The sequence below is a fragment of the Helianthus annuus genome, chromosome 5 (assembly GCF_002127325.2).
Source record: "Helianthus annuus cultivar XRQ/B chromosome 5, HanXRQr2.0-SUNRISE, whole genome shotgun sequence".
Taxonomy (NCBI): Eukaryota; Viridiplantae; Streptophyta; class Magnoliopsida; order Asterales; family Asteraceae; genus Helianthus; species Helianthus annuus.
This window is the reverse complement of record NC_035437.2, coordinates 102,516,301-102,541,024: the sequence shown is the minus strand read 5'-3', so window position 1 is coordinate 102,541,024 and position 24,724 is coordinate 102,516,301. Positions and strand designations below refer to the sequence as shown.

The 24,724-nt window shown below is 31.1% G+C and overlaps 3 protein-coding genes across 3 annotated transcripts; all 3 read left to right on the top strand.

The window, feature by feature from the left end:
* Positions 1-2,748: 2,748 nt before the first annotated feature.
* LOC110943495 lies at positions 2,749-4,709 on the top strand. The gene is made up of 3 exons (XM_035989932.1): positions 2,749-2,869; positions 4,093-4,247; positions 4,344-4,709. The coding sequence occupies exons 2-3, from the start codon at positions 4,095-4,097 to the stop codon at positions 4,707-4,709; spliced, it is 519 nt and encodes a 172-aa protein (XP_035845825.1). The 5' UTR covers positions 2,749-2,869; positions 4,093-4,094.
* A 10,010-nt stretch (positions 4,710-14,719) lies between these two features.
* LOC110943497 lies at positions 14,720-16,272 on the top strand. The gene is made up of 5 exons (XM_035989931.1): positions 14,720-15,299; positions 15,409-15,435; positions 15,521-15,723; positions 15,780-15,830; positions 15,883-16,272. The coding sequence occupies exons 1-5, from the start codon at positions 14,720-14,722 to the stop codon at positions 16,270-16,272; spliced, it is 1,251 nt and encodes a 416-aa protein (XP_035845824.1).
* A 286-nt stretch (positions 16,273-16,558) lies between these two features.
* LOC118492133 lies at positions 16,559-17,020 on the top strand. The gene has a single exon (XM_035989930.1). The coding sequence runs from the start codon at positions 16,559-16,561 to the stop codon at positions 17,018-17,020; it is 462 nt and encodes a 153-aa protein (XP_035845823.1).
* Positions 17,021-24,724: the final 7,704 nt, after the last annotated feature.

The following is a 24,724-nucleotide window of genomic DNA, read 5'->3' as shown; positions in this document are numbered from 1 at the left end:
TAGATTTGTTAAAATCCCTAAAATGTTTAGCTGATATCAAAATTTCATTGTAAAAAAATGTTTAATTTTTTATTGAAAGTTGTTGTTTATTCATATTCCAGATATTTATTTTATTGTTATTGAAATTGAATCTATGTTTACTCAAATCCCTAAAATGATAAGCTGATATCCGAGTTTCATAGTAAAAAAATTTGTAGTTTATTCGTATTCCAGATTTTTATGTTATTGTCATTGAATTTGATGCTAGATTTATTCAAATCCATATAATGATAATCTGATATCACAGTTTCTTTGTCAAAAAACGTTTAATTTTGATTGATTCTGTATTGTATGCACCATAAAGTCTTTGAATATATTGTTTTTAAATTTAAATATAAGATCTGTTTGATTTGTTGTTTTTTTGTTATTTTTTCTTTTAATTTAATCCTGTATCTGATTTTCTATCAAGATCTGATGCTTTATGATGATTAACATTACTGTTGAATTTCAATATAAAATATGATTTTTTATTCGCATTCAAACCTGTTTTTGCAGGTTTATAGTATGCCTGTCCCTTCTTCATTAAGGTATATGCAGGTTTATATTTCGCCTTTAAACCTTTTTTGTTTATAATAAACTTTCTGTTGAATGAAAAATCAGTGAAAGTTTTTTGCTTGGAACATTGAGGCGTCGTTGATGTTGCCAAGGAGTCTCAGGAAATGTTAAGCTATATAATTTTCTTACACTCCTCGGCAATGTCAACGACTCCTCATTATAGTTTCTTCGAATCTCTCTGACTGATTGCTTCGTCGACAGATTGTTTCTTTTTCTCATCACAGATTTCCTGTATATTCCTTAACCGCCCTAACTTCATTATATATGGAAACTTGCCTTTTTGAATGAATAATCTTTAATTTTTTTAGGTAATTTTGGAACCGTTTCCATTTGTACTCCATATATATACAAAATTGTTTTTAGTATAATGTTGCAATCCTTCACTTGAGAAGCGTTTTCTCTTTTTTGTTCATCATCATACCTCCAAATACAAGCATCGGTAAGTATATTGCACCTCTGTTTTAACATTTTTATATTTATTATATATAACCACAAATAGAGTTTTTTGTATTATTTATGTTCTATTTAACTGTGTAACTGATATTTCAAATGGTATCGATATCATTAACCCTAATAACTATTTTGTACTTTGCTAAATACATGTCTTATAAAAATTCTGATTCAACTTTTTGAAACGAAAAGTATGTTATGTATGGTTATGAAATTTATATTTAACTATTTTACTATTTATACAATTTATTTATTTTCTTAGTATGGTTATTTTTATGGTATACAACTCATTCTTCAACTTATTCATTAATCCTTTGTTTGTTACTTATTTTTTTTGAAGTATATTAGATTTGATGTCTTATTTTTATTGTAACCTGTTTTTTTGCAGTTTTTTAGTATGGGCGAACGTTCATCAAGGTATTATGTGGATAGTTTTTGAATTTTCTAACAATCCCTTTGTCGTGTTATATTTTCTTAACATTGTATTGTGTAATTCGGTTACAGAGGACCCTGGTTCTGTAGGGTAATGAATCGAGCAGACCAACTTATTCTGGTATAGGAAAAAATTTTACTTTACTTATTTGTGTTATCTTCCTTTTTCATATTTTTAAAAACATATAATTATTATTCTATTTTTTAAATCAATTGAAAGTATTTACAATTCATTTTCCCTTTAATTCTATGATTAGTCCATTCCGGATGATGCGGCTTCCAAACTGTGGGGTGTTGACAAATGCCCTACTAATGTTATGATACACAGTGAAGATGGTCGTGACTTTAATGTTTTCTTAAGCGCGTCTAAAGGGAAGTTTTTTTTCTTTCGTGGTTGGTCCAATGTTGTTGAACACTTGGGACTAACTCAGGGATGTTTGGTAGTATTTAATCCTTTAGATCATGCTACGTTTAAGTTAATGACTTATAAAGATGGTGTTAGTCGTGGGTCTTTCTGGACATATATGCAACCTCCATCATGCAATTTTTATGTAAGACAAATGTGATTTTCTTTTCCTGATATATTCAAATATTATTTATTTATTTATAGATACTAACCTTTTTACTTTTTTTAACATGCTACAGGTCATTTCTGAATGTATTTTCCCCAAAAGTTACGATTTTTCGTATCTCTACGGTTATGATCGACAACCAAATGTTTAACGTTTCCATTTTAACTAATGACGGCAAAGTCGGTTTTTCCGCTGGTATGGATGTAATTATTAGTATGTTTCAGTTGAAGGTTGGTTGTTATTTCTTATTCACCAAAGGATTTGGACATTTTTTCTATATGAAAGTCTTTGGAAAAACCGGGGTTGAAATCACATATCCTAAATTACATGTTGATGAGGTAATTAAATATATGTACTTAATTCTATGTTTTATACATATCAGCCTGAAATTCATCATTTGTATTTTAATTTGCAGATTGAGGTTGCTCCAATAGATGTTGACAATGAAGTTGAAGAACAAGTACATGGTGGTGTTATTCGGTTTGTTCGTACTGCCGGTGATGATTATTTTGTAAGTTTTCATATCATCTTGAAAACTGATAAAACACATAAGTTTGATGCGAATTTAATTTACTTAATGAATATTAATATTTTTTTTCAATTTTACTTAAATACAGAGAATTCCTAATCCTGTTTCACATATGGCTAAGCTTCATGAAGGGTTAAAAGATTTGACCATAAAATTTTTGCATCTGGACCCGCCACTGCAGATTACTAACGGTACCAGACGTGAAAGAAGACCCAATCGTCGTGGTTATCGTTACGCTTTAACCTCTTGGAAGAAGTTCATGAAAGCTGCTCAAATTAAGGCCCGTGACCAGGTTCACTTTTATTTTGATGAAAATGAGCAGGTGTTGACTATTGAGAGGGTTGTACGTTACGTTAACCGTAATAATTAGATATATGACAATTATGGCATGTTTTTTGGGCCTTAGCAGTTTTTTTGGGTTATAACATTGGTTTTTGACTTTAATTTCAAGTTTTATATATCTTTCAATCTATTTCTTTTTTTAACCACTGTCAGAAAATAGTTAAGAGTATAATCTATTGTTTTACTAATTTGTATTCCCACTGCAACATCTTATCATAGATAAACCTATGGTATTGTTGATTATTGCTGATTATTGTTTTACAACTAAATATATTTAAAGAACAATATATAAACTAACTCTGCATATATTAAAAAGTATTATGAACTTAGTATTATATCTTTAATATATTACACTATGATGTTACATTATAAACATTTTTTTAAACATACCATAATAATTTTTTTATTATATATAATAATTGCCGAAAGTCATGTACGACATATTAGTTTGCATATTTATAAATGTTTTCATTTTTTTGAAATTTACTAATCATCAAAAATCCCTCCGTTTTTTCCAATTTCAAATTAATAACTATTTAAATTGTTAATATGCCCCATGTGTTTTTTATCCACTGTAATCGTTTAAGAATCTATAATACACCAAACAAAAAAATATACAAATGTAGTATACTTAGTTATTCACATTATATGGATATGTTCATCAATGTGTAATATGTCATAGTTCAATGCTGACTTTAAAACTGCTAAAGTTTTATAATGTTCCTTAATTTCAAATTCAATAAAAGGTTAATAATGAATTTAATATTGACAATGCGTATAATAAGTTAGTTAGTTACATTTCTTTTTATAATTTTTTATGACATATTACCATATTTCTGGACATTTATTTTGATTGACTTTATTTTTAGAAAACACCTCCATATTACATATTTCCATTTTCATCTTATACTATAATTGATTTTGTTCGATATTTTAAATTTTTATACTACACAATCTTTACTTAATTTAATTTGTCTACCTATTATAAATATTCTTTAAACATTTCAAATTGTACTCAGTTTTATCTACTCAGCATTTTCTACATCATTTTTCATACTCTTTGGTAAGCATACCAATGAGACTTCTAGACTATATTGCTTTATAATTTATTACAATTACAATGTGTTAGTATATAGTGTTTGTTTTATAATCTTTACTTTGAATTTTTTGCAGAAATGGAAGAAGGTGCAATCACATTGTTGAATAATTTGGACCTCAATGTTGATAACTATACCATAAGAATACGCATTGTTCGTTTGTGGACAAGAGCTGATTTCAATAACGCTAGAAAAGTGTATTGTTATGATATGATATTCATGGACAGTGAGGTAAGTGTTCATATACGTATGTTATATTTTAACTTTATATACTGTTAGTTGTCAAATTACTTATTATTTGTCTAAAATAATGTTGTTGTTTGGCAGGGAACAAAAATGCAAGCTTTTGTTTTGGCTAAAAACGCATCTGGATATCAACATCTTTTGGAAGAAAAGCGTTGTTTGACGATTAGAAATCCTTCATTGGGTGAGAATCGTCAGAAGGTGAAGTACGCTAACGGTGGTTTGAAGATTAACCTTAATAACAACACCGTTGTTGAGGAATGCCACGAGGCTATTGGTTCTGAATGGGGTTTTGATTTTACTCCCTTTGATTCAGTTGTGGAGGATCCAACAGTTGACAACAAGTTTTTTAAAAGTCCAATTGGTATGATATACAATTATAACTATTTAACTAAACACAGCACATTTTTTACTTTGTTGACACTATTTCATTTTTATCAACAGATGTAATTGGTTTTGTGGTCAAAAGTTTTCCCTTCGAGGTAGACACAGAAACTAATAACGGACAAAACCAGAAGAAAGTCACCTTTATGCTTGAAGACCTGAAGTATTTATTTATTTTTTCCTCTATTTTATTGTTTAATATATTATTTTTCTATATTATGTACTCTGAACTGCTATTTTGATTTTATTCATTTCAATAATGTCCAGCAATAAGCAGATTTTCGTGACGCTTTGGGACGGTTATGCGGATCAAATAATGGAGTATGAGAGCAGCAATCGTGGTGAAAAAAATGTCGTCGTAATCATTCAGTTTGGGAAGTACAGATTCTGGGGAGGTATCGTATTACTTCAAATATATTGTGTTTTTTTTTCTTTATGGTTACATTTTGAATAATTGTTTGCATTAATTAAAATAATTGTATATATATGTTCAGGTCATTTGTCTGTTTCAAATTTGTATACTGTCACCCGAGTCTTAATTAACAGTGATATTGATGAGGTTGCTGACTTTAAACAAAGGTTCACTATCCTAATAAGTTATTTTAAATTTCCTATGCATTTCTGTGAATCTAAATTTTTAATTTTTAATTTTTAATAGATTTATCGAGAAACTTTCTCCCGAAATGTCTTCCAGTTATTCTGGCCTAAGTTCTTCTGTTGCGAAGTCTGCCACTGAAGAATTTCTTTCTGACCTCACCTTTTTTCCCATTGGGTCGTTAACCTCAATAGATACGGTAACACGGATAACATATAGTTTTTATATGTTTTACACTATCAATTTTTTTAATACATTATATATATCTTAAACACAGACGAGGTTTGTTGTCATTGTTGGCACTATCAAGAGTTTTGCATCCAACAATGAGTGGTTTTACAACGCGTGCACAAACTGCAACAAAAAGGTTTCAACCGTTACTGTTGTTAAAGAAAAGCAGGATGGTACTGATGGTTCTGAAGAGGTTACTGTCTTAGAATGCAAGACTGATATTTGTAATACAAGGACCGTTACATCAATTCCACGGTAAATATTAACCATTTTTTGTTTATTTTGTTGTCAAAATAAGTTAATCTCATTTATATTTTTTTCAGAATTAGGCTTTATATACGTGTCCAAGATTGCACTGGTATTGTGAGTCTAACATTGTTTGAGCGTGAGGTGACAAAGCTTTTGAAGGTTAATGCTAATCAGCTTTTAGACAACAACATTGAAGTATGTAGTAAATAATTCATTTTATCATATTTTTTTTTATTTTAAAAATATTAATTATATTTTATTTTTCAACAGTTAGCAAACGAAGGAAGCTTTCCAAATGAGCTAAATTCATTACTCAATATGAAGTTTGCCTTCAAGATTGTTGTTTCTTCTTTTAACATCAGCAAGAAGTCTGATGGATATTCAGTCTCCAAGATGACTGATAACCCGGTTGTTTTGTCCGAGCTGGATAAACATTTTGACACTATTCAGGTATACTTATTCCAATTCACCCTTATATTATTATTACAATCTTCCATCAATGTTTAATTACTGATTAATATGATATATTGTTTTAACTTAAAATAATTTACAAAAACAGCCTATTGATGAGGAAGCCGTCAATGTCGAACCATCCGATTCAAATCGTAATGATTATTTGCCTGTTAAGGTTTAGTATCGTTAACCTTATTTATTATTCAACTTTAACTCATTATATGTTAATTGTATTTCCAAACTCATACCTAATTATTCATTATTTTTAACTAGGATTCTATATCCCAAACGGGAGACGATGTAACCCCTTGCTCAAATGTGTTTAAAGTTGGCTTTACAACATCGATTGATCGGATGGATGCTGAGTTTGATACGAGCAGCGAGCGTGACTTGAAGCGCAATTTGGAAACCGTGTATGATGTGGATGATGTATCTTCTCAGTCTTCTTCGAAGTCGCGTAAAGATGGTGGTGTGGATGCAGTTCTTCTAATTCCAAAGAAAGAAAAGTAGTCACCTATATTTCGAACATTTGATTAAATCGGCTGTTTTTTTCTTAAGTATTTGGATATTTATGTTTATTTTGACAATGGTTATAACTCGGTGGTTGATTTTTATGAACATGGTTGTTTTATTGTTTAGTTTTTTGTTATGTATATCAATTGTTATTTTGCTAATTTATTTTTCTAATCCCGTTTTTTTGTTTCTTATACATATGACATCATTATTCTTTTTTGCTGTATAACATTTTAATAATATGTCGTTTGAGTATTGATATTATTATTTAAAATATAAGAGCTAATATGATATTGTATAAATTGGTATTTAGAAAAAATTACATAGTAATAAGATAACAACTTTTAACGTTATTTAAATATTTAAAAAAATAATCCCTTCTTTAAATAATGAATCTTACTTAAAATATAGTACCCAATATGAGAATTCGTTAATTTGGCAAACTTAGATATTTTTTTTTATTAGATTAAATTTTTATATTATTTGTATTTTATTTAAATATAACGTAAAATTTTATTATTGGTTGATATTTGAATTAAATTTTACTATACATGTAATTTAATGTATTTAAGGAATTTATTTGATACATTATAAATTTTTTAATATACACTTACCATAAATTATTTTTATTACTTTACTTATTTGTGATATCTTCCTTTTTCATATATTTAAAAACATATAATTATTATTCAATTCTATTATGTAATGTAAAAGGTTGTTGTGGTAATTATAGATTAAATCAATTTTATTTTTGTCAGAAATCAAACTATAGGGGATGTATATGTAAATTTCAATATGGCGGTTCTAAATAATGACTTTCTCCTTACCATACTCTACCATCAAATCATCCTTCTTATCACTCTTATCGTCCCTAGGAGAACTCAATATTGGCACCGGATCTTATCATCGGATTATCTCCGGAATCATCATTCATTTACTTTTCCGGCAACCGAAACTAGGGTTTCTAATCTTCACTTAAAGGTAACAACATTTATGTTCCTGTGATTGTCATAAACTTTACTTTTAATCTTTTATATCTTTGATTTTATACCACTTCATTGTTGTACTTATAAGGTTAACCATTAATATTGTTGTTTTTTGTAAGATTAAGTCTTTAATTGTATAATATATATTGTTGTAGTTTAGTTTTGTTATGCTATGTTCAAAAGTTGTTTATATATCGGATTATCGCCGGAATCATCAGATATAATGGTTTCCGGCAACCGAAACTAGGGTTTCTAATCTTTACTTAAAGGTAACAACATTTATGTTCCTGTGACCGGTCATAAACTTTAATTTAAATCTTTTCCATCTTTGATTTTATACCACTTCATTGATGTATTTCTAAAGTTAACCATTAATATTGTTGTTTTTTGTAAGATTGACTCTTTATTTGTTTGAAATATACTGTTGTACTTTAGTTTTGTTATGCTATCTTCAGCAATTTAACTCTTTATTATAAATGTTTGTTCATGAAGAAGTATGTAATCATTTGCTTAAATTTTGATAGATACTGGTATTAAAAATTTTAATTGCTGATGCACCAAATTTATTTATAATATTTTATCTATATTCATATAAAATTATAATTTGTTAATCATATAAATATGAGTTTTTAATTATTTTAGTCGTCATTTTTTGTAGTCCAAGCAGTGTTATGTATATATTGTTTTTTTGTTGTATACTGTATATATTAGTGTTTGCTAAACTACGAGAATTTGAAAATAAATTATTGTTGCAGGTATCAAAATGTATACTTCATTTGTAAAGTATCTTCTAAACCCATCCTCATTGAGTATAGTAAGTAATCTTTATTTAATATATAATTCCGCTGCTAGACTAATTTAATTTTTAAGTTATTTTTTAAACTTATAATACTAAATATACTTAATATTAATATTAATATATATACAGGATGTCCCTATCCGATTTGTTAATCAATTCTACGGAGAGGATTGGGCCGATAGGAAGATGCGTATATATCACTCAAGTGGGAAAATTTGGGTCGTAATGTTGAAACGATTAAAACGTATGCCAGTCTTAACTGACGGCTGGGGAGAAGTTGTTTCAGATCTCAAACTTCAGAAAGATTGTCTCCTGTCATTTCGTCCCATGAACCATTTTGGTCTCTATCTTTCATCTTATGTTAATGGCGTATGTGAGCAATCTTATTTCACAATTAATCGTCATCTAACATTGGGTTATACGGTACGTAATTTCATTAAGTTTTCCTTAAACTTTATATTTAGCATGTATTTCTTTTTTAATAATATAACCTACATAGTCAACATTCAATTTGTTATGTTTCATATTAAGTAGATGATTGAAGAATCTTTTGTCCAACAATGTTTTGGAGACGATGGAATGGCTGGCTCATATGAGGTTAATTATAAGGGTTCTCCGTGGACGGTGTCAACAAGTAAGGTTAATTCAAACTATGTTTTCTCAGAAGGTTGGACTCAACTTTGCAACGATCTTGGCGTTCAAGAAGATGATTTATTGGTTTTTGAAAAAATTAATGATGTTATGTTTGGTTTAACGGTGTATCGAGACGAGGTTGAGATAAGGTTGAGCAAGAAGGTTGAATCTGATCATGATGATGATGATGTAATTCAGATATCCAGGGCTGATTACGATAAAGCGCTTTTGGAGGTTCGAATCTATTAGGTATTATACTTTGTATCCATTTCTATTCTTCTATTAATTTTTTTTAATATGATTTTTTCAGGACATAGAGGTAGATGATAACCAGCCCACATCTGTTAAAAGTACATCAGTAACAGTCCCGACAAGTACACCGAAGAAGGTTCATGTTAAAGAGACGTTGAAAGTAGGTGATGGCTTACATTTCACGACAAGACAAGATGTAAGTTTACATACTCTATTATATTGTTATATTAATTTATTTATGACAATTGCCTATTACAAAACTAATTATTTGAATTCAACCTACAATTAACACATACGAACATTATTACTGATACTAAACCAATGGTTGCATTTATATTATTACTTTTATACTTTTTTTGTTTGTTTCTTTGTACAAATACATAGTTTAATCAATTTGCCTTATCAGTAACACCATGGAATAGTTTCAAATAGCATAATAGTTGTATTCGAGTTTTTTGGAACTTCATTGTTTATTTCTTTGGTTTAGAAGTCAAATATTTATTAAATAAACATGACAATGTACAATTAATTTAACAACTTTATTACGTCTGAAAAATAACATCCAACTTTATTAGATCAATTAGAAGGTGAGTCTTGGATGTATATTTTCCTTTTTTTTTTAAAATATTAGTACAGTTTTTATATGTAATTTGATGCTGACAGATTTTGGCTTTAAATTATAAAAACATAAATGAATGAAATAAATTTCATGTTCTCACTATATTATTTCATATCAGGTCAAAGGAAAGGGAAAAGGTAAACTTTCTGTCAACCGATCCGTCAAACTTGATAATTTCAACCAACAATGCAAAGGCCGAAAACGTTATACAACATCTGATCAAACTGTCAAGGTATTAAATAATTTATGTATTTTATATTAAGTGTACTAATATCCGTTTGTATTTTACATTATTTTCCTTATAAAAGGCAAAGAAATGCTTAACTGTTGATAAAAATGTGTAGCATCCAAAGAAGGGTTCGACGAAGGCAAACAAAGTTTCCCGTATCGGCATTCATCCAGAATATTTCGACTTTAGCCGTAAAGCTGAATATAGGCTGGTACTTTTTCTTTTATACCTGATCAACCATTAAAACTTTTATTATTGTTTATATTTGCTTATAGTTTTATTCTTTCAACGCATATAGCGGCTTCCGGTGGAGGTTGTTAATAGAGCCGGCCTGTCTGATAGATTGCAACCTATATCTGTCCAGAACTTGAATGGTGATGTTGAAGTTTATGACACAAAGACAGAGTTAAACCGTTGTACGTTACGTTATGCTGTGGATGGATGGATGGAGGAAATTTATGGATGATAACCAGTTGCAGTTTGGACACATGTTGCATTTCACATTTGTAACTTCACAGAGGAAGATTGTGCTGAACGGTGTAACTTCAATATAATCAAGACTGCTATAAAGTGTGTTTAAAACAGCCATGGTTTGGTTAGTTGTTTGTTAGTCTTTTGAATGGATTTTTTTGTTGGTTGTGGTTTTGAACATGAAAAAATTTGCCTCGTTTCCCATGGTTAACTTTATTTATATCTTTTGTAATGATACTAATATGACTTATTTTGTAATAGTTTTTAGATTTTGTTAGTGTTTTATATGTCTATTATAGTAAGTAATTACAATCTTCATAGTTACACAGTTCATATCTTTTATTTATTTTGAAAGATGTTATAAATCTCAATTTCCTAAAAAATTTTTTAACATATGGCAATCAAATTCATTTATGGAAACATAATCATAACAATTTAAAAACTTCTAAAATTAACGTATTACATGAATATATTCCATTTTTTTATATTCTATCTCTATCTCTATATATTATTAAAGACTTCTTCCAATTTGTTATTTCTATATCCCCCTTTCATTTCGTATTGGATGATTCAATAAGAATTGATCAAAACACTCATTTTCCCTTGATTATTTCAACCTCGGTATTCAACATTTCAACTCGGTTAGTTTGTTCAGTTTGTATTTTTGTCTATTGTTATTTAATCATTTAGCATCTTATTTGTATATGTAAGTATTTTTGTTAAATTGTTTATATGAATCTTTATTTACGATTGATTGATTAAATATTACTTAATACGTGTTTCAACATACCAACTATGTAATTTAACAATTCTTTTTCTAAATTCATAGCAATGCCTAAACGACCAAAAATTGTGTCCGTATCCAATGACGTTGATAAAGAAAACACTCAGCATGGTAAGTTATTTAAAGTTTTATAGTTTTTTTACCTTCTTAGTTCTTTGAGTATATAGATAGAGATGTATATTTTTTTATACGCAGTTCACTGGAATGAAAACACATCCTCCGACATTGTTAACGGTATAGCACTAATTATTTTATTGTCCCTTTTTATTATTTTAGACCTTCTTACTAAGTTCACTATTACGCTAGAATTTTTTATTAATTCTTCATTTTTTTTTGTGTCTCTTAAAAGTTCGACGAGGCAGAAGACCTTTATCAAGCATAACGAATGGTATTATTTTATGTATATATTTTTTTTAACAAAATGAGAATTATTTGTTCCTTATCTACAACTAACTATTTTGATTTGTTATTGTTTGTTCATTATAATTTTTTCATTTTGTCTACGATTTTATAATAGTTGTCCTCCCAATTGTTACTCGAGACGAGGCATCTCATAGAAGAAAATTAAGAAAATTAATCTTGGATAATAAGAAATCAAATGTGGGAACTACATCGTCATCCCTCAATATTGATTCCACTAATATTAATTCCACTTCCACTCCGTGTGTTACATCTGATAACATAGTCAACAAAATTGGTTTTCACAATTTTGAATCCACTCCTGAGGTGACTAATAATGTTAATTCAAGTCTTTCAAGTATTGTAACAAGTAAGTATTTCTTTTTCTTAATGTTTTTATATTTGGGAATATGTTCTTATTGTTTTGCATCGATATTTTTAATATGCTTTTTTGTCAATTGTAGCAGGTAACAATATTTGTAGTACCAGCAATCGTACAACGACAAAAAAACGTTATTGAGAATAATATTTCAACTGGCATCACATCAACCACCTGCACATCATCATTGAACCGTAATTTGAAAAGGCTATCATCTGGTAAACGTAAGTTGGTATCCAAACCACGTATTTCGTCTCCTATACCAATGATTGACTTGACCACAGATGAAACCGTAGTACGAGATCCTTATAAAGGTGTTTCTACAGGTTAGGTTTGTTGATAAGTAGTGCTACATATTGTAAAATTAATAAGTCTTAAATACGTATATCTTATTATTGTAATGAATGTTGTATATATAACTATAATGTTGTATGTTTTAACAGATTATTTGGATCACGGTGATCAAGTTATTACTTGTGAAGTTTGTTATGCAAAGTTATGGGACGCAGAGAAAGGAAGCGGAAAAAAAGAGGGTGGCAAAATATGTCATATGTTATGTTGTGGTTATGCCAAAGTTGTCTTACCGGATTACAAAACCGCGACACCTTATTATAAAAGTCTATTCATGTCAAATGACAATGAAAGCAAGCACTTTTTGAAGAACATTCGACGTTACAATTCTATGTTCGCGTTTACCTCAATGGGTGGTAAGGTTGACCACACTGTGAATACTGGTAATGCTCCTTTTTGCTACAGAATTAGTGGTGAAAATTACCATTCTATTGGTAGTCTTGTGCCACCAAACGGAGGGAAGCCTAAATTTTGTCAGTTATACATATACGATACTGAAAATGAGTTGGCAAACAGGCAATCAGTTTTTAGGTACCAGTCATGAACTTATTTTATTAATAACATTTATTTTAAGTGTATATTTACTTAATATATCAATTTGATGAAACAGGTATTCAGACAATGCTTCCTCATCATCCGCTTCAGATGAAACCGATAACAAGCTGATACAACAAATCAAAGCAATGTTTGATGCCGAAAATGTGCTTGTGAAAATTTATAGGATGGTTAGAGATTGCTTCCAACAAAATCCTAATACCACTTTAAAGCTTCGCCTTATTGGCAAAAGAGAACAAGATGGTCGGACTTATAACTTACCTACTTCCTCAGAGGTTGCTGCTCTTATTGTTGGAGATATCGATAACGCACTTGAGAAAAGAGATATCGTTGTCGAGACACAAACAGGTTCATTAAAAAGAATAAGTGAATTGCATCCATCCTATCTTGCACTTCAGTAACCTATTTTGTTCCCATATGGAGACGACGGTTACAGAATTGACATGCCACATAGGGTGTCATTGATGTTACTAACAAGAAACGTCCGAATTGTACAATGAGAGAGTTTTTTGCGTATCGTGTACAAGATCGTAGTAACCAGTTTTCATTGATTCTAAATTCTCGACGGTTATTCCAACAGTTTTTGGTTGATGCTTATACGATGATTGAGAGCGAGCGACTTAACTTTATAAGATTTCAGCAACAAGATCTCAGGTCTGATACATATGAGAATATCCGGAAACTAAGATATAACGGCCAACAAGATTTGTCTAAGGTTGGAAAACGTATTTTCCTTCCATCTTCCTTTACAGGCGGGTCACGATATATGATGCAAAACTATCTTGACGCAATGGCAATTTGTAAATGGTATGGTTATCCAGACTTTTTTATAACCATTACCTGCAACCCCAAATGGCCGGAGGTTCAAAGGTTTCTTAAGGACACAAATCTTAATCCGGAGGATAGGCCTGATATTTTATCTCGAATTTTTAAAATAAAGCTGGATGCAATTTGTAAAGATTTGAAAGACCGTGATTTGTTTGGAAAAGCTTCCGCTGGTATGTTTATAAATTTACTTTTTAAAATAACCTTAATTACATTTACAACGTTTTTATTTTTTTTTTGTAGTTGTTTACACTATTGAGTTTCAGAAAGCGAGGATTGCCTCATGCACATATGTGCTTATTCATGGAGAATGATTACAAACTTCCAACTGTAGACCATGTTGATCAGTTTATTTCTGCAGAAATCCCTGATTTAAACCAAGACCCTGAACTATATACGCTTGTTGAAAGACCATATGATTCACGGTCCATGTGGTAATGCTAGAATGAGCTCTCCATGTATGGTTGATAGAAAATGTTCAAAAGGTTTTCCCAAGAAATTTCAAGATCACTCAACCTTGGATTCTAACGGATTTCCCTTATACAGAAGAAGAGATGACGGTTCCTTCGTTTTAAAAAAATAAAATTCAGTTAGACAACAGAAGTGTTGTACCTTATAACAAAAAGCTTTTGAAAAGATATCAGGCGCATATAAACGTTGAATGGTGCAACCAAGCGGCGTCAATAAAGTATTTGTTCAAGTATATTAATAAAGGTCCTGATAGAGCAACAGTTGCTGTGGTTCCGAGCAACAATGAAAACGAAACAACCAGAAAATGATGAAATTAAAGAGTATTATGACTGTAGGTATATATCTGCGTGTGAAGCGTCTTGGAGGATTTTTTCTAATGAAGTTAATTATAGGAGTCCTTCTGTTATGCGTCTTCCTTTCCATCTTCCTGGACAACAAACAGTTTGTTTCGGTCCTGATGAAGATATTAATCAAGTGCTAAACAAACCATCTGTGAACTCATCAATGTTTTTAGCTTGGATGCAACGTAATCAAGATCCTAACGACCATGTTGCACGTACACTAACATACGTACAGTTTCCGCGTTTTTATGTTTGGAAGCTTGACAAGCGTATATGGGTTCCGAGAATAAAAGGAAAAACAATTGGAAGAATTCATTCCGTTTCTCCTTCTACCGGTGAAGCGTACTATTTAAGAATTCTTCTTAACAAAGTTAAAGGACCAACATCGTTTGATGATATTAAAACAGTTAATGGTCGAGTGTACGATACTTTTAGAGATGCTTGCTATGCGCTGGGTTTGTTGGATGACGACTCTGAGTATATTGAGGCCATCAAAGAAGCAAATATATCAGGTAGTGCAGGTTATATTCGCAATTTATTCGCCACCATGTTACTGTCAAGCACATTATCTAGACCTGAAGTTGTCTGGGAAAGCACATGGAAGTATATGACAGATGATTTTCTGTACAGATTCTCAAAGTATCATCGTTGTTTCAGGTAAATTATAAATTTCATATTATTGTTTTTTGACAGTTACAAAAAATTTACCATTAAATTGATATGTGGTTTTGATTTTTCACAGGTTTATCAATTCCTGATGAGCAACTAAAGAACTACGTTTTATGCGAAATAGAGAAGTTTTTAACTCGGAATAATTCATCGCTTCGGAGATTTTTATCAATGCCTTACCCGGATACTTCATCTTTAGATAACTTTCGCTGCCGATTGATTAACGAAGAGCTTGCTTATGACAGAACAGAGTTACAAAATGTTTATCAAGGTCAGGTGAATTTGTTAACGGTATGAACAACGTGCAGTATATGAAGAAATTATGAACGCAGTTCATGGAAACAATGGAGGAGTATTTTTTGTTTACGGTTATGGCGGGACCGGTAAAACCTTTTATGGAAAACATTATCTGCTGCAATTAGGTCAAAAGGTCAGATTGTATTAAACGTTGCATCTAGCGGAATTGCATCATTGCTGTTGGAGGGAGGAAGAACGGCTCATTCTAGGTTTCATATACCTTTGAATCTTAATGAGGATTCCGTTTGTCATATAAAACCAGACGATGATGTAGCTAAATTACTACAGCAGACCAAACTCGTTATATGGGATGAAGCTCCTATGGTTCATAAACATGCATTTGAGGCTTTGGATAGAACTATGCATGACATTTTCAATATATCTAATCCATCCAGGTCTGATGTTTTATTTGGAGGGAAGGTGATTGTATTTGGTGGTGATTTTAGGCAAATACTACCTGTTGTTCCAAACGGTGGACGTCAAGAAATTGTGAATGCCTCATTATGTTCTTCTTTATCTGTGGAGTAAGTGTAAGTTGTTGACGTTATCTAGAAACATGAGGTTAACTGTTGGAAGACCATCATCTGAAGTTGAAGAGATTAGTAATTTTGCAAAATGGTTGTTGGACGTTGGCGAGGGAAATGTTGGTGGTTCCAATGATGGAGAAGCAATAATTGAAATACCACCTGAGCTTTTAATTGATAGCATATCTGATCCAATTTCTATGCCTGATTGATTTTGTTTATCCGTCAATCTTGGATAATTACAATGATCCTAATTACTTTAGGTACAAGAGCTATACTTGCGCCTAAGAATGAGGTTGTTCACGAGATTAACGACAGATTGTTTGGCAGTTTTCCCTGGTGAAAGAAAAAGAGTATCTTTAGTTTCTGACAGTCTATGCCCTACTGAAGATGGCAATGTTGATCACCAAAATATATATTCTCCTGACGTGCTCAATGGTCTCAAAGTGTCTGGTTTACCAAATCATAGGTTAGTCCTTAAAGTTGGCGTCTCCAGTAATGTTGTGCGAAATATTGACCAACGAAATGGTTTGTGTAACGGTACAAGGTTAAAGGTCACAAAACTTTACAGCCGTGTTATTGAAGCTGAGATAATTTCTGGTGGTAATATTGGTTCTCGGACATTCATACCTAGAATCAATTTGGTACCTTCGGACCGAAAGATTCCTTTTGCATTTCAAAGGAGGCAATTTCCAATAACTGTATGTTTTGCCAATGACGAATTAACAAAAGCAGGGACAGTCGCTATCTAAGGTTGGGTTGTACCTAAGACAACCAGTTTTCACACATGGTCAATTGTACGTAGCTTTATCCAGGGTTACAAGACGAGATGGAATCAAGTTACTAATACTTGACAATGATGGCAGGCCTACAAATAAAACAACCAATGTCGTATATAAAGAGATATTCAATGGATTGTGACTTTTATATTTTTGTCCTTTTTTTTCTTTACGTTATTTGTATCATTTTTTATTATATGCGAAGAAACTTATAACGAAGTATTTACGCATTAAAAGTATAGTCACATTCTTATGTAGTATTGAATCAACAGTTATTTCTGGTAATAATATTGGTACATGATCTTTTATTTCCAAGGATCAATATTTCTCCGTCCGACAAACTAATTACTTTCAAATTATATAATGTAACCGATTCAGATCAATAACTTATTATGTTAATATATATACATACACATACTAATCAACAACCTTTTATAGATGATACAACATTACTTACATTCCAAATATGGTTTTTTTTCAGATATAATAACTAATTGTCTTTAAGGTTAACCACTAGCTGCATGTCCATAATAAAAGTAAACACACCAACATAACCACTCATTACATGTCTAAAAACAAAAGTAACCATAACATAAGTAGCATAATATAGTCCTGAATTCGAGTACTCAAAATACCTTCTTCATTAGCTTAAACATTTACCTTTCAACCTGCATTAACTTGATCCACGTCTGATAAGATCAGCAAGATTTCCTGTGCTTATGAATTTGAAATGCATTTTGTCACCCAGACGAAGCCCATCTCTTTCATGAACATTGGCCAACCTTCGATTGCATACCTCACATCATCTCCGTTCTTTTGGCGCCTAACATTCATATCCACTGTTTTTCCCTTCATGTTCCTCACTTTTAACACGTGCACTTTGTTTTAATCCGCCAACTCTTACAACATTAGCAGGCAATCTCTGCATGAATATGATAATTAACAATTAAACCAGCCTTATGAATGTAATAGTATTACCGTTTATCCATTTAGTGTTTAAAAAACATACCATTCTGTTACCTCCCTTTTGTGTAAATTCACGTAACCATCTTTATCAACAGAATTCTTCCTTGCAACACGTTTTGTGCAACATCTAATATCTCCAATTTACTGCCTGATATCTTTCTAATATCTTTTTCTAATTATTACAGACACACATAATGTTTATAATAAAAATGTAATATATATTTTAATCTCTTTGAGTTCATCATAAAAAATGTTGTTATACGTACCAACCGACTGCGTGTTCTTTTTCCAACTGTTGAAACGGTTTGCATTTCCACTTCTGTTCGCATTCTCAGCGCCTTACCTTCGTCTGCCTTACAATATCCCTCAGTACGTTTTCCTTTGTTCTTAACCTGTTTACACAATTTCTTTTTAGGACATCAATAACCAAGTAGTAAAAAATAAAATTCTAACATTTTTGTGGCAAGTTTGTTTATCTCTTCTCTTATCACACTGGACGTTTCCCCCTTTGAGACTTCTTTTCTCCACCAACGTTCTTACTCCCTCATCTTTGTAACCACTTTCATTCATCTATTTATCATACAATTATACTTATTAAAATCCCAAAAGCTAATTACAATTTTATATTTATCTACATAAATGGATGCTTATTACCTCACACCTAAACAGATCAACTGAATCTCGTCTTCACATAATGTCTGTCATACAATAACATACGTAAGTAAGTGGGATTTTTTTACTAAACTCTTATATTTAGTTTAAATACTTACAAAGTCAACGTTTTTTGTAGTATGTGTCTTTAGTATCTCCAGCACAGATTCGATCGAACACTTTCTTCTTTGACGTTCACATCTTAAACTCAACTCCTTCTACGTATATCTTTATCTCAAATGTTGCGGTTGTCAGTTTTTCGGTGAACAACAGTAAATCATCCTCTTCTATTCCCAAGATCATGAAATAACTTCGGACAACCTTTTTGTAAGAACATAGTTATCATTAATTTTTTCCGTCTCAACTTTCCAACTATGACCTGCTGCATTTATGTTGTAACAGTCGTTCACTGGTTCGTACGAGAAACATTTTGTGACATAAGCTTCTGGAAGCACCTGAAAAGTAATGTAACAGTTTATTGATATATATTTATGTAAATCATCTATATTTCAAGTATGACAATATAAAAAATCATTAAGAAATAATAGTATACTTACTATTATCTTTAAAACGTTGTAACGATTGAATGTTACAAAAGATTCACCACTTATGTTTTCAACAAAGCAACTGATTTCCATACTTTTGTCCTCCATTATCTTAATCGCAATATCGTCCTCTTTGTCAATTCAAGATCCCTTACTAAATTACTCCATCCGTCGGTTATAACAGATTCCCCACTAACACTTCTTAAGGAAACTGGCCAACTTCTACGACTTTCATGATTTATGATTATTTTTTTCCTTGCCAAATATACTCCGTATACATGCTTAACAAAATCAATTGGCAGCACCTGCAGATAAAGTTAGACTTTACATAATTTGTAATACAGGTTATATATATTATTTTTTAAGCTTTATACATACAATTTTTAACGACGATGGCTTCTAAGATAGCAATGCATGAGGACTCATTTTTTAAACCTGCATTATACCAACATATGGTATAAACATTTAGGTGTTGAACTTTAATGGATACATATATGTTCATATCAATAAGAAAATTATATTTTAAACAGATGTCACAAACATTTTGCTGATTCAATTAATATCTACAATATACATATAAACAAGACTAAACAACTTTTCCTGATCATTACATTTATATAGATTATTATAAATAAATAAATGAGTCAATTATTTTTTACCAAAAAATATCATCCTTAGTTAAATATAATCTTACTTTGAATACAATTCAACAAAAAAATTCTGGATCATAATTTAAGATGATAATCATATCTATTCAATCATCCAAATCACACTATTAACTAACATTTTTTCTTCATAATAATATCATCAAAATCTATCAACCAAATCAAACTATTAACCGAAATTATATACATTCAAACACATGCAATACATATACTCTTTCTTAAACACAGATAACATACAGAACTTTCGAATTAATGAAAACCTAATTCTGATTTCACGTCTAATTCTTCAATAATCGATGGAAATAAACACAATTCTTGAGTTGTTTGTAATACCGTTGTTAATTTTAGTTTCTAAATGAAAGTAACCATGTTATTACAACTGATCGGAGATGAAGTCGGAACTTACCTTTACCAATTTTTAGAATCGCCGGTGAAGTTTGTCTTGAACCATGTGAAGAAGGTGAGCTTATTTTCAAGAAGTTGATTTGATATATTTGCAGTGATGATGATGATTGTTTGTTAAAAGATTTTATCATATTTTTTGCCGGAAATATTTATTAAAAAAAAGTAATTGGACGGTAAGTTTGGTAAGAATTTTTACTCTTATATTTTTACTCAAAAAAAATTAATACCTATTGTTTTGTTTATTTTAGGATAAAACTCTTATTAGATTATTAGATATTAGATGTTCAATTTTTTTACAACTAATTGTAAATATATTTACAAGTTTAGTAATGTACAACTGATTGTTTTTTCAATTGGTCTAAACCGAATTTGAAGTTATTTGTTACAAAACTCCATGAACCATAAGTTTTAGAGTAAAAAATTTTAATATATATTGACATCCGAGAATCATATTTCTTACATACACATCATCTATCCACTTTTTTTACATTTGTAGTACGATCAATATGTTTTTTTTATATTATAACTTCAAATTGATATGATAACAACGTATTCTGTTTTCAAAAAGTAAGAAACATGTCATTGTTCAACACTGCAATATTCGCGGGTATTATCAATCGGCATCATTTATCATAATGTTCTAAGTAGTAACTTTACATTTATGTAGATTAAAATATATCATAATATTCAAACGAAGCTGTAATAAAGAATTTACGTTTCAAAGTATAATTTATTTGTTCTTTAGCCACCCGTGTATTACACGGGTACTTAGACTAGTATAAAATAAATGAAGATCATTGGCAATGCATTCAGCATTCTTGCTAAAATGCAGTTGAGTATTTGGGCCTAAGAAAATTAATCCAAATAGCCCATGTCATAACTCATAAGAAACCTTTTTAACACAATTAAATTAACAGTTTTGTTTTCATTAACAAAAACTTTAATTCAACTTATATGATATCATGAGGTTAATGATTGGTGGTACTTTACCACACCTATTAAGCATATAAATCCGTAGATAAGTAAGATACAAAGTCCTTTAATACCCAACAAGGTTAAATTAACACAAAAATTAAAACATCAAATTACTAGTCATATTGTTGATTGCTACTTTGGTATGGCAAACACATAAGTCGTGGGTGCCGGATCCACAAATTTTTTATCAGGCATCGTGATGAGATTACGCTTTTTTGCATTACTAGTTCTCTCTCTTTCATGATCATAGAAGTATGTTATGAAGCTTGTTTATTTGCAAGAAGCAAGATCTAATGCTTGTGCGCATTTGTGCTTGTTTGGACCTTTCCTCTCTAGTATGTTGCCATCTTTGTTATGAATCTTCTTGATGTGGGGCTTGCTTATGGAAAGTGAAAAAATAATAGCATCAAATCAGTTTTTGTGTTGTTACCACTTTTCTTCTCTTTTTTCTTTTAGTTCTCAATTTCTCTTGTGTTTATGCTTTCATGTCAAATTTTGCCTTCTGCGTTAGGGACTTGATCACAATACGCTTGTCTAGTGGAAGGCCGGCAAAAGAGGCATTGCATGGAAAGCTAGGAATGCAAAAGGTCTTCTAACAAGACGATGAAGGTTCAAACATTTGTGGAGACAGGGCTGATCTAGGATTCGCGCCAAGCGGTAGCGTTTTATAAATAAGCGAAGAATGAAAAAACGTCAAATTTTTCCAAATTTACACTAATTTTACACTACCGCGTGAACGCCAAGCCGTAGCGGACGCCACCCTTACACTAATGTACATCCGCCCCTATGTGGAGAGACTAAATCTTGTGGTTTCTATGGTTTAAAAAATAGATCTAGGTATAAGTCGATGTTTTAGACGAATTGGTGTAAATTCCTTCTGATGTGGTGTTCGCTTTTGGTTGTTTTGTTTGTCACCTTGGTTTTTGCTTGGGTTTGCGTTATGAATGAATTTTTCCTTTCGGAAAAAAAAATTCTACTTTCACAATTTTTAAATTACTACGAGGAAACTTTTAACATCCTCAGCAAAGCGAACCGCACGAATCCCAGAAATAATAAATACAAATTTAGAACCAAAGTTTCATATCTAAATTTATTAGTTTTTGGCCATTTTTAGGCTATTCATTATTATAAGCTTATTTTTATAGAAATAACATTTAGAGTAAACTTCTGTTTTGCTCCCTGTGGTTTGATCACTTTAACGGTTTTGCCCCAAACCTTTAAAATAAGCCATTTACTCCCTGATGTTTTTGGTTTTGTTGCCAGTTTTGCTCCCTGCGGGGAGCAAAATGGAAAAAACAAACAATTTGGATGGAGTTAGAGGGGGGAGCAAACTGGCAAAAAAACCGAAACATCAGGGAGTAAATGGCTATTTTTAAAGGTTTGGAGCAAAACCGTTAAAGTGAACAAAACCACAGGGAGAAAACGGAAGTTTACTCTACATTTTAAGCCCATATGTAAAACGAAATGGATCCATACCAATTCATACGTTAAAATTAAAAGGCCGAAATCAATTTACATACTATTAAGTATTTATTTGATGTTATATCTCTTGCTTTTTTGGGTTTTAAAAAATGATTTTATAAGCATTTTATCATTTGCAAATTTAAAACTCACACAATTTGATTTTTTACTTTTAACCTAGGAATTTGCACATATCTTTAACCCATTTTTTTATCTTTTGTAAATTTAAAGACACTAATTTTTTTTTACTTTTAACCTAAAACTTTTCAATATTTGCAAAATAACCTTACAACTTTTTTATTTTCAACTTGGTCCCTACACTTTTCATTTTTCGCAAATTTTCATTTTTAGTTTTCATTTCTAACTTTTGCAAATTGATACAGTGCAAACGTGCGTGTGTGGTTCAACGTTTTACGTTTCGCTTAAAATTTTGTGGGTTAACCCGGCCGCAACGTGCATGTGTGCGTTCAACGTTTTTACGTCTATTTTTTCCTATTTGACATGTTCGTCGCAACATGCGGATCCTAGATTGATGTAGTTATTCTCTTTCTATATTTTACGTTTCGGTATAATTTCTTCGCAATAACACGTTGCCGACTTCAACATTGGTGGGTCACTAGTGGTGGTTGTGGCATCAATGGCTATCTGGCATGATTTTACGTCCCTGCCTGTAGCGCGCACGCATGCACGGGCAGGCGTGGGGTGGTTAATTCTAATTATTTTTTATTTATCAAAAAGTTGACCCATAGACTTTCATAGTTGTGATGGACCATTAGCAATGTTGTTGTTAGAGAAGAAGAGGGGTTGACGATAAGGATGACAATCAAACCCGATCATGATAGGCAACCCAGAAATCCGGAGCATTTTAGACTAGTATAGAATAGGGTAACCGGTTATGGAGCCGGTGTTGGATTTTTTAAAAAAAATCGCGGGTACGGGTCGAGTATGAGATTTAGTGATATACTCGTTTATCCGACAATGTGTTGGCTCATTGTGGACTCCACTAGAAGAACAGATGATTGAAAGCCAAAATTGTCTACAATCAACTGATCCTTCATAACAGTGCTTGAAATTTCGCGGGTATGGGTCGAGTATGAGATTTAATGATATACTCGTTTATCCGACAATGTGTTGGCTCATGTGGACTCCACCAGAAGAACAGATGATTGAAAGCCAAAATTGTCTACAATCAACTGATCCTTCATAACAGTGCTTGAACTCATTCTCCTCCCAATTGGAAAGGCATTAAACAACTGCTGCAACCAAAGGCTGATAATAGCTAAAGTATTCATGATGAAAGCAAATCTCTTATTGTTTGTGATTTAAAGTTTACCTTCATTCTGCTGCATTATTTCCATATTTGTTACCTTCTTACATCTTTCATCTTAAACATTCACAAACAATTCAAACTTAGATCATAACAATTGGTATCAGAGCTTTAGTTAATCATCTGATTTAACAATCAATTTGATATAAAAGATCAACTCATTTCACTGATATAGTTTGTTCATAGGAAGTTGAAAAAACAGAGTTAAAAGTTTAATCACGTTCAAAGTAGTTTAAACAAAATCTTGTAAAATAACCAAAATGTCTCAAAACACACAAGATCCTCATAACACTGGCACCCTGCATAAACCACCTATGCTTGTCAGTTAGTCGTTTTCGCGCGTTTTGCAGGTTTTAAGCGTTTTAAAGGTGTAACTGCAATGCATAAATGTGATATATGAATAAATGAATGTATAAATGAATTTTGCATGTATAAACAAGTATGGATTTGCGTATAATTGTATCAAGTATGTACGTATAATGAATGTATAAACAAGTATTTACGAATTATGTATAACAAGATGTATAAAAAGATCAAGCTTTTATTATGATTCAAGTCTCGGATTACAATGATTGGAAACGAAAGACGAATACAAAGAGAATACAAGTTTCTATAAATAGAAATACAGACAAACTTTCTAAATAAGGAAAGTTACAAAAAGCGAGGCGTTACAATACCCTAT